Source organism: Amphiprion ocellaris, chromosome 7, assembly GCF_022539595.1.
Source record: "Amphiprion ocellaris isolate individual 3 ecotype Okinawa chromosome 7, ASM2253959v1, whole genome shotgun sequence".
Taxonomy (NCBI): domain Eukaryota; kingdom Metazoa; phylum Chordata; class Actinopteri; family Pomacentridae; genus Amphiprion; species Amphiprion ocellaris.
The window spans coordinates 1,084,172-1,095,955 of record NC_072772.1 but is presented as its reverse complement, the minus strand read 5'-3'; the positions used below and the strand labels follow the sequence as shown (position 1 = coordinate 1,095,955).

The window sequence follows — 11,784 nt, the reverse complement described above, 5'->3', positions numbered from 1 at the left end:
AAAACTTGTGTAACAGCAGGCTATGGTTCAAAGAATGCCATCTATAAAACACTTTATCCTCATAAAACAATTTTTCTTTTTCTCATCATCTCTGTCATTCATGAACTTGTTGCCTACTTCTTGTGGACAGCAACATTTTGTCCATAGCTCAGTGGTTTTGAGTCTGAAGCTGGTTTTAGGTTTTTGAAAAGAAAAAAATAAGTCTGAGATGTCAGGGGTAGAATTAAATATTTACATTTTATTTTGTAAAATTATATTATTTTGTGTCAGCGTGACAAAAGTTATCATGTCCACTGACTGGTGAATACACTGATTTGGACTAAAATGTAGCATTTTCTCTGAAACAAGTACTTAAATTAAGCATTTCCTGTGCAGTTGTGTGGTATACACAAGAAAGGAAAACCTACATTACTGTTATGTTGAAATAAGTGAAGACTGCTTGCCAAGAACTACCTATAAATAGAATTTATTGAACAACATTTGAGGAAGCCAAGCTTGCTAATGCAGCTACTTGAATGCAACACATTTTGTGAGAGGTTGCTCAGGTAACAAACCCATTTGTGGTCATACTTTGGTGACAGAAAATGACAAGCCTCGAATGTGAGGACGTTACTTTCTCCCATCTGCCTCACAAGGTTGTGGTTTCAGATTTGAGGTCTGCAGATGGGCTTTTCCTTGATTGAGAGTTGGTTCTGTCCACTGCATCTGACACACAGACCGATGTTTTTTTATGTTAAAATTTGACTTATTTTAGACAAATATATTTAAGAAAATCATTATTTTTGCCTCTACAGTTGTGTCCTAGATAGATAGATAGATAGATAGAGAGATAGATAGATAGATAGATAGATAGATAGATAGATAGATAGATAGATAGATAGATAGATAGATAGATAGATAGATAGATAGATAGATAGATAGATAGATAGATAGATAGATAGATAGATAGATAGATAGATAGATAGATAATGCTAATATTTACAATAAAGGTGCAAAATTGTTGTTATGTTGTTTATTTCTACTACTAATAAAGTCAACAATGAGCATACAGGAGAGGTGCAGGATTGCTATTATTGATTTTAATACACAGCTGAGTTAACTTACTGGAGTGTGGCAGCGAACAGTCCAGGTCGGAATGAGATAAGATCAGATTGACAGGAAAGTTAACTGAAAATCCAATAGTCTTTTGGGAATTTAACATTTCTTGGACCTTCTGCTGAACTCATGACCGCAGCATTTTCCAGGCAAAGCCTCTGCCTCAAACTCTGATGAAAATTAGTTCAGTTAACAGCCAGTTCACCAAAATAAGGTGAGGCAAGAATGATGCATAGGGTGTCATCAGAGGCCGATTTTTTTAAATTTAACTCCAGTAAAAGTAGTATAAGTAGAAATACTCAGTTACAAATAAAAATCCTGCTTTCAGAATATTTTTTGAGTGAAAGTATCAGGGTACTGGAATTAAAAAATACCTACAGTACTGAAGATGGAATGTCACGTTTCACAGTCATGTTACTGGATTACAATGCATTCAAATGTTCATCACTGTAAACTGGTGAAGATGAGGCTGATTTAATTTATGTGCTGCTGCTTACAGAATCCCACACTAATATAACATCCTTTATGAGTTATTGTGAATTTTGTAATAATAATCTTAATTTTCATAATAATTTCAGTAGCAAAATAAATCTAGTCGAGTCTAGTCCTCTGAACTGTACAGAAGAAGAAGCATATGGAAATACTCAGTTACTTTCCACCACAGGGATCTACATGGAAAGTCTAGCATTTGTGCTTCCGAAGAAAAGTATATGGGAGGAAAACGGTTTTTAGTGACTTTCCACAAAATATTTTACATAAAAATCCTGTTACCTCTTCATCACCCATTACATAAAATCTACTCTGATAAAGGGTTGTAAGTATTTATCTCATCATTCTTCGAAAGCAGATACAAATATGCCTCATGTTGCTCTTCCAAATGACATTACTGATAAAATAAAATAAAAAATCTTTACAAACTTAAAGAGCCTGTAGCTGTACAATCTTCCATTTGCAAATCTTTTATTCATGGGAAAACTGCAGCATTGTGATTGCAATGCCAGAAATAAAATAAAAATGTGAAAACATCTTTATTGCTGATCATGTTAGATGAGCTTTTTCTCTGTTAATCAGTAATTCCTTTTGTTTTGTTGGCTCTACCCCCCCTCCTCATTGTGATTTGTCTCTCCCTCTCTCTCTCTCTCTCCTTTATTTGCCGTGGGACTCCCCCCTCCTCCTCTCGTCTGCTCCTCAAAAGCGCGATCCATGGTGCGAAGCCTTCTTTTCTACGTTTTCCTCCAGGATGGCATTCTTCAAATATCTTCGCTCTGTTAAGAACCAGCTTGTCCTCTTCTCTACTCCGTTACTTCTTCTTCCGCTGCCTTTGGTGATCGGGACACGGGTATGTAATTCTTCTAAATGGAATGAACTTAGATTAAAACTTTGCCACTGCAACAAAGTTTAGACTGCAATATTCCTTTAGTATTGGATCAAGAAATGTTATTATTTGACCACATATAATCCAACCAGTATGTCTTTAATTATATATTTTAATTAAGAGAAATATTTCTTACTTACATTGCGCATCAGGTGCAGTTCTAACACTTGACCGAGCCAAATTACGCGCAATTTACGCACAGCATAGACATCAACAGCCATAAATGCGAGATGAGAGAAGGTCTGCACTGCTTTTCTCCTGCACCTGTTGATGCAGCTCACAAGTGCACCACGAAAATGCATGAGAGCAGCCCAGTGCTGCCTGATGCACCCTGAAGTCCTGTTCTTTTAACTGAAAACATGAAGAGTCATGTCCAGTGTGGGAACACACGGTCGCAGGGGGCTCCGTCCACATTGTTACCTTCACATGTGACAAGCAGACATAAGCACACGGACTGCAAGCATGTCATGATAAGAACACAAAGCAAAGTAGGCATGCAGAGGCACGTGTAATGTGAACATCAGCATCAATCAGCTCTATTCAGAAAGGGGAAAGAGGTTTGTTGAAGTCAAACAATAAAACATGACAAATTATAATGTAATTTTGTAATAATGGCAATTCAATGGGTGTTTCCGTAACCAGGTGATAAGAAACAATAGGACACTTACTTTCACCCTTTGAACCATCATAACATCCCATTAAAAATTGTGCAATTGTTTCAGATTGTAATACTTTAAAGAGGTAAAGTGACACTTTCATTGACGGACTGATCCTATCTAAATCTCATAAAGTGAGATTAGGTGTTATAAGTGTGAATTTTTTTTTTTTTTTTTTCTAAATCCAGGAGGCAGAATGTGGCTATGTTATCATCCTGATGGCGGTGTACTGGTGCACCGAGGTTCTACCACTGGCAGTGACTGCTCTGCTCCCAGCTCTCCTTTTCCCCCTGTTTGGCATCATGCAGTCCAAAGATGTGAGTAAAATAGCCACCACGGTGGCAGCACTTTGGAAATTGTGGCTGCGTGCACCTTACTCTGTGTTGCTCTGGTTTCTCAGGTGTGCATGCAGTACCTGAAGGACACCAACTTGCTGTTTGTGGGGGGACTGATGGTTGCCGTGGCCGTGGAACACTGGAATCTGCACAAGCGCATCGCCTTGAGGGTGCTGCTTTTAGTTGGTGTTCGTCCAGCGCTGTGAGCGGCTTGCTTTCATCATAAAGACTTACACTTCTGTAGCCTATCTAATCAGCTGTGATATCAGAAGTATCAGTAAATGATACTGCAGATAAGGAAATTGCATTCAAGGGTTTAATTACTGTCATAAAACATTGCTTTTCCCTTTTGCTATTGATGCTTATATAAGATGCCTACTTCCAATCCAAGGCCACTAACAGTTCAATTTTTTTTCCAATCTTCCTGACAGGTTGATGTTGGGTTTCATGGGTGTGACGGCGTTCTTGTCTATGTGGATCAGCAACACGGCCACCACAGCCATGATGGTTCCCATTGTCCAAGCAGTGCTGGAGCAGCTCAACAACACCGATGCAGAAATCCCTCAAATCCTCAGCACAGATGAGGAGGTCCAGACATCGGTGACTGACAGCAAACCTCCTCTGCAGACAGAGAAGCAGAGTGAGGGACAAGGTGAGGTCTTGTTGAGTACAATGTTCTATCTGTTTGGCAAAGAGAAAAACGTGTACAGCATTATAAGCTGTTCCTGCTTGCTGCTGGTAACTCTTTTCATCCCCCGCTCTTTGTTTGAAGGCCCAGTGGTGGTGACTTTCTTAGATGCCACAGTGGAGGCTGCTAAGCATAAGGAGGCAGCAGAAAAGTTGAAAATGTGTAAAGGGATGATCCTGTGTGTTTGTTACTCTGCCAGTATCGGAGGCACCGCCACACTAACAGGAACTGGTCCCAATCTGGTGCTCAATGGCCAAATGAACCAGTGAGGGCTTTTTAAATCAATTTCCAATGTATGATTCCATTATTTGTAATCTTGATTTTTAATATATTTGCTCTCTGTTGTTGTTTTCAACAGATTGTTTCCTGAAAACGGGGATGTGATTAACTTTGCCTCCTGGTTCGGCTTTGCCTTCCCCAACATGATCATCATGCTCACGCTGGCCTGGCTTTGGCTGCAGTTTGTCTTTATGGGATTCAAGTGAGTTTGGTGATGGTTAAAGCCTAATTATAGCGACAGAGACTTGAATCAACATCAAGAAGCTTTTTACCGCATCAACAGTGTGATTGAGTGCAGAGGTGACACAAAGATATTTTGTTCCCGCGTAATCCTTCTAGCTTTAAGAAGACGTGGGGCTGTGGATCAGTGCAGACCGAGAAGGACATTGCTGCCTACAATGTGATCCGTGAGCAGTATCGTCTGCTGGGGCCGATGTCCTTCGGAGAGATAAACGTCCTGGGTATCTTCATTTTGCTGGTGGTTGGGTGGTTCACGAGGGATCCTGGCTTCATCGACGGCTGGGCCACAGTGCTCTTCAACTCTGAAGCAGAGTCTGTATACACACTTTTCGATTTCTACTTTTGACACCAAGTTTTCATCCACATATTAATCTAGTTTAAAACTTTTGTATAACTGGATTTTCTTCCTCTCAGGTATGTGACAGATGCCACAGTGGCAATCTTTGTTGCCATCCTTCTCTTTGTTCTGCCCTCTAAACCCCCACGTTTCTGTTCACGGAGGACAAGAGCTGACATAGGTGAGCCATCATTCTGAAAGAGTTTACACTATGTGTTCTACGCCTACAGCTTGAAAGGAGTCGACTGCGCAGTGATTTACTCTGATGTCTAATTTGTTGGCTCTGTAGCACCTCATCAAAGTGCTGGCCCAACGCCACCTCTCCTCACATGGAAAGTTGCCCAAAAAAAGTTACCATGGGGCATTGTGCTTCTTCTTGGAGGAGGCTTTGCTCTGGCCAAAGGCAGTGAAGTAAGTGGTCATGACAGCAGTAAGGCTGAATAATGTGCTTTCACACAATATGGTAAGAATAAAAATATCTGTGGTGGAGCAGCCACTGTCAGTTTTTCAGTAGTTTTTATTGCAAGTGATTCACAAGAACAATGCATGTATGTAATCCTTTGTTACTGTTTTTAATTGTATCTCATGACAGCCTCACGTTTTGTATACTTTTATGCTGTATCAGAGCTGCATTCATTTACTGCTTATGTGGTACTATTTAAAATGTTCCTCAAATGTGTTGCTTTTGTTTCATTAACACATTAAGATGTGTGTTCCCAGATGGATGTTTAGAGGACACCTTAATGTTTAATTCCTGCATTTTCATGTAATGTTAAAGGTTTAAATGTATTGTGCACAAACCCAAACTAGTGTTTATAAGTGAAGGCCATTAACTGGTCATCATGTGAAATCAGCTGTTATTTATCATATTTAAACCAAGTAACCATCAAATGTAAGCTTATTATTGGGTGTTAGTTTATTTTCATTTTTCCATTTTCTGATGTCTGTGCAGTACGAAACCCAACTGCACCGAATAAAAAATGGACTGTGATGAAGGGATCATTTTTAACCTCATACACAATTTTATAAGAATGACATACACTACCAGTCAAAAGTTTGGAAACACCTTCTCATTTATTGGTTTTTCTTTATTTTCATGACTATTTAGATTGTAGATTCTCACTGAAGGCATCAAAACTATAAATGAACACATCTGGAATTATGTAGTAAAGTGTGAAATAAGTCAAAACATGTTTTATATTTTAGATTCTTCCAAATAACCACCCTTTGCTTTGATTACCTCTTTGCACACTCTTGGCATTCTATCGTTGAGCTTCATGAGGTAGAACCGGAAATGCTTTTCCAACAGTCTTGAAGGAGTCCCAGAGATGCTGAGCACTTGCTTGACAGTGGGAACCATGCATGTAGAGACCATCCATTCACATTTTCTGATCTCACAAACACACAGTGGTGGAACCAAAGATCTCACAGTTGGACCCATCAGACCAAAGCCCAGATCTCCACTGGTCTAATGTCCATTCCTGGTGTTTTTTGGCCCAAACTAATCTCTTCTGCTGGTTGCTTTTCCTTAGTAGTGGTTTCTGAGCAGCTATTTGACCATAAAGGTCTGATTGGTCAGTCTCCTGAACAGGTGATGTAGAGATGTGTCTGCTACTAGAACTCTGGGTGGCATTTATCTGGGCTCTAATCTGAGGTGCTGTTAATTTGTGATTTCTGAGGCTGGAGACTCAGATGAACTTCTCCTCAGCAGCAGAGGAGACTCTTGGTCTTCCTTTCCAGGCTCGGTCCTCGTGAGCCAGTTTCGTCGTAGCACTTGATGGTCTTTGTGACTGCACTTTGGGATACATACAAGTTTTTAAAAATTTTCCGGACTGACTGACCTTCAGTTCTTAAAGTAATAAAGGAGTGTTGTTTCTCTTAGCTGATTGGTTCTTGCCATAATATGGATTCTAATAGTTGTCAAAAAGGGCTGTCAGCTGTTTACCAACCTGACTTCTGCACAACACAACTGATGGTCCCAACCCCATTAAGAAGGCAAGAAATTAACCCTGACAAGGCACACATGTGAAGTGAAAACCATTTCAGGTTCTACCTCATGAATCTCATGGAGAGAATGCCAAGAGTGTGCAAAGCAGTAATCAAAGCAAAGGGTGGCTACTTTGAAGAATCTAAAACATAAAATGTGTTTTGACTTATTTCACACTTTTTTGTTTACTACAGAATTCCAGATGTGTTCATTTATAGTTTTGATGCCTTCAGTGAGAATCTACAATGGAAATATTCATGAAAATAAAGAAAAAAACATTAAATGAGAAGGTGTGTCCAAACTTTTGACTGGTAGAGTAGATGCATACTCTTATTACTTAAACGCTCTGTTTTAGAGCATCAACAAACTTTTGACTGGTTTTGTGCGTTTTGTCATTTATATGTAATTTAATGTTGTGTTTTTTAGGTATCAGGACTGTCACAGTGGATGGGAAATCAGATGACTCCCTTGCAATCCATCCCTCCCTGGGCAATTGCTATCCTCTTGTGCCTGCTGCTTGCTACCTTCACAGAGTGCACCAGTAATGTGGCCACAGCGACGCTCTTCCTCCCTGTCTTAGCCTCAATGGTAAGAGCTCTCACAGAGAAACTGAAATGTGTTTTAAGAACAAAAAAAGTAGCTGCAGGATCTCAGAGTGCAGGAGACAGACAATCCTGCTTGGCAGCAGCGGCTCAGTTCGATGAAGTGCTCCTTCGTGTAATTTCTCTTTAGCTGATTTCCCCAATTGGAGTGCAGCATTGAAACTACTCCCAGTGAGAGCCGGCCTATTTTCCCATGTATGGTTCCCCATCGAGTTGCCCATTCAGCCTGAATATGTTGGGTACCCTACTATGGGCCCCTCCTCCCATTAATCACCTGCCAAACACACCACTTCAGCCCAGTGCCTTGTAACACTGCCCTCCCCGCTTGCTGCTGAAGAATAGCATTACTGTGCCTGCTAGTTGAGCACTCAGGGGAATGCAAATGATGGGTTGCGAAAGACAGTGCCAAGTAAGAGGCATTCAGATTGATATGGTGCATGAACAAGTGCATCCAACCCTCATGTGAAGATGGAGACCAAACAAAAAGAGAGAGAAAAAGAGAGATGACACTTTGCGGCAATCATAGCTTGCGGCATGTTACTTTGTGTGTCATCCTGTCAAGAGAATCTTAAGCGTTTGATTTAAACAAAAACGATCTGACAAGACAAAACACTGTCATCGTGGTGACTTGATATACAGCCGACAGTTTAAAGAAGACTAAGTATAAAGTTTAAGTCTTTTCACCCTTAGTTTATTTTGAGAACCAGAAATTACTGTGCACTTGTAAGCTACTGTGCTGTGGGATATGTAATTCAGAAGCAAATTCCACAGAGTAATGTTTTCTGCATCTTAGTAGTCTGCCATTATCGCTACATATGTTGTGCTTTTCTATTTTGGATATCATGACTCAGCACTGAGCTTGCAGGAATTACATCTTATTTACACCCACCTAATGAGCGTTTTCACTTTGCACAGAATTGCACACAATTCACTCTGAGTTATGAGTCAGAGATTACGGTTGCAGAAAAATAGCCAGATAGAGGAGTGGAGGATTTTGTGATCAAGGCTGTGTTCATCCCTGCTTCAGACTGTTGAAACCTTCTGTGTGATTATTGCAGTCTCAGTCTATCGGAATCAATCCTCTGTACATCATGGTGCCTTGTACTCTGTGCACCTCGTTTGCCTTTATGCTGCCTGTTGCCACCCCTCCAAACGCCATTGTCTTCTCTTATGGATACCTCAAGGTTGCTGACATGGTGAGTATGGGAGTAGTTTTTCATGCTTATTGTGCAAATTATATGTTGAACATGCAGTGCTGTGACTTTAGGGCCATTGTTACACCTTTACGACTGCAGAACCTGTGGTTATTGTCATTTGCAGATGTGTAAAGTCTCTCTCTGGTCACTGATTAAACCCATATAAACTTGCATTCATTTATTCAAGTTATATATTCATGAAATTAATGGTTTGGATGTAACTCTACATCACAACTTCCTCTAGATTTTGTAAATCTATGAACGCCCTCCTCTTTTTCCATCCACCTCTGCCCCTTGCTGCAAATCAAGCACACCAGCTCACTTCATTCTGTTCTAACATTATAAAATCTTTCTCTACCACACAATGGCAAATTGTAATATTTGGAAGAGTTCAGCAATGTGTGTTTGCACCAGAAAGCATTTCTAAAGAAGAATAATGATAATGAAAGGCCCAACTAAACACCTGATTGGATTGATTTGTTAGGTTTCTTACATATGAAACCCTGGAAGTCTGAATTTGTCTTTTTATACACTTGCAGCTTGAGGGTGGAAATTTTCAACCTAGCAATGACTGTTTTTTTCCATCCTGGTGTGTCTTCCAATGAATAAAAAACACCACATGGACACGTTAACAAAGGAAAAACTGCAACGTGAAAGTATGACAAAGCTAACAAAGCTCAAATGCCTGTCTACCAGTATACCACTAATAAGCATGCTCTAGCTAGTTTAGTCCAAACCCCAAAGGTAAAAATAACAAGACTTTATCCCACTTGTAGCTGTAGTATTATATCTGCCAGACAAAAATGAGAGGTGTAGAACATGCACATCCAAAAATCTTATCAAATTAGCATTTATGCCTTGTGATTACAGGCCTCTACCAACCAGTCAAGTGCAGTTTAAATCCATCAGTCCAGTCTTGACTTTTGACCTTTTGGATAATAAAAATCCTAACTTTATATTTTTACACTGGAGATTTATGTTGAATTAAATGTCATAATTAGCCTATGGGTTGTTGCTATGTTTTGTAAGGTCATAGACATGGTGATCTTTAACCACCAAATTCTATTTAGTTTATCCTCAAATCCATGGAAACAGTTGAATTCAAAGAAATTCCCTCAAGACATATTGTGTTAACAAGAATGGTCAGATAACCCAAATACTTAGAGGCACAAAGACAAATTCAGGGGAAAAAAGTCTGACAAATCACTTCACTGATAGATATAACAATATTTGTCAGCTACTGATAATAACTTTGGAGATATTGGTCTTCTCATGTAATTCCCAGCAACACTACAGATGTTGACCTGCTGTTCCTTCTCCTCCACCAGGCCAAGACAGGATTTGTCATGAACATCATCGGCATCCTTTGCATCACGCTGGCCATTAACAGCTGGGGGAGGGCCATGTTTGACTTGGACACTTTCCCTGCATGGGCCAACGCCACTGGGGTATGAGTCCTGGTTCTGCAGCAGGAGAAGATCCATGCACACCCTGCCCTCCCGACAGACAAAGACCAGCGGTCAGAGCGACAGCAGCGGACCACACAGTGAACTGCATGTGTCTGTTTGCTGTTAAGACCTCACAAGACTCATTTTCATGGACACCTGAGACTTGCTTGCAGAAGGCAGAGGTGATTAATATAATTGGGACAAAGAGGGGTTAAATGATGTTAAAATATTTTCTTATTTGCATTGTATGATAATGAAGTTATATTTTTGAGAAGACCCTTTCTCACTTTACAATGGTACGACAGAAATTATATACTGCTGGTATTTATATCCCAAAATACAAAGAGACTCAACAACCAATTCTATAAACACCATTCAAAGCAACTCTTTCTTTAATCAAAGGAAATCAAAGAAAATTCTATTCATATGCGCCAAGTTATTATTGACATTTTGCATACTCACCTGTAGCCACGTGTAAATAGCAATAAGCCATAATGTATAATATGAGAATGCAACTTAACTAAAATTTAAGGTACATTTTGTGCAGCTTCTGCTTTACTTAACTTCATTTGATGTTATTTTTTCTTGTTAAGATTTTACACTGAAAGAATATAATGTATTTGTAAATTTATGATGCATTTATACACTGATACTGCATATAACATTTGTCCAATAACCCCTGTCAGGACCAGATGCAACATTTCACTTAGAGGAAGATCTGTTAGTACGTTAGTAGTACTAATCCAGTGAGCCAAGGGCAATTTAGCTGCCTAATGACTTTCACTACTGATACATTTTTTGTGTCAATATCTGTATTTTCACTAAAGTAAACTATTGAATATAAGACTTTTGACATTGTGGTTCTGGTACAAATCTAAAACAATTTTTTTCCACTACGGCTGCCAAGTGTCGAGAGTATTGGAAGGAAAGGCTGATCATTCCATTTTCCATTTAGTTATTTATGGATATTTGGCTAATATATGTAGTACGACAAAGATCTGATCATGAGTAAACTTGTGCTTTTCCCTCCTTTGCATCCAAACTGACCCTGACACAGACCTATAGATGAAATACGACACTTCCAGCATCAGTTGAACTTTGACATGTATCATGACAACAAAAGCAAGAAACCCACATGTGCCTTGTACAAACACACTGACTTACTGTACTGTAAACACATTTTTATTGTTTCAATCAATACCATCATTGCTGACATTGTGAAATGTCTCCTTGCAAGAATGAATTGTATATAACTTGCAATAAAGTGGTAATAATCACTGTATAAATATGGTCGATTTTCTTTAGTTTTGAGACTTTTGCACATGATTCCAAAAATTTTAAAAAATGCGTTTTGATGTTACTTTGTGTGACTTCAGTAATTTCCATATACAGTAATGAACAGTGATCCAATAATCTCTTGTTGAAGTGATGCACACAATGTTTTTTAAATTTGACAAAAATACCCGGTTTAACATGTAAGCTTCTGATTTAACAGTAAGATCTATCTATCCGTCTGTATCCTTGCACAGGGTTTTAAACAATGAGG

At 39.3% G+C, this 11,784-nt stretch overlaps 1 protein-coding gene across 1 annotated transcript; it reads left to right on the top strand.

The window, feature by feature from the left end:
* The first annotated feature begins 2,276 nt into the window (after nucleotides 1-2,276).
* On the top strand, nucleotides 2,277-11,524 carry slc13a5b (solute carrier family 13 member 5b). The gene is made up of 12 exons (XM_023272017.3): nucleotides 2,277-2,434; nucleotides 3,315-3,443; nucleotides 3,527-3,663; nucleotides 3,893-4,113; nucleotides 4,234-4,414; nucleotides 4,508-4,630; nucleotides 4,768-4,980; nucleotides 5,083-5,186; nucleotides 5,295-5,416; nucleotides 7,419-7,580; nucleotides 8,653-8,790; nucleotides 10,119-11,524. Exons 1-12 carry the CDS (start codon nucleotides 2,336-2,338, stop codon nucleotides 10,242-10,244), a joined length of 1,755 nt encoding a protein of 584 aa, XP_023127785.1. The 5' UTR covers nucleotides 2,277-2,335; the 3' UTR covers nucleotides 10,245-11,524.
* Nucleotides 11,525-11,784: the final 260 nt, after the last annotated feature.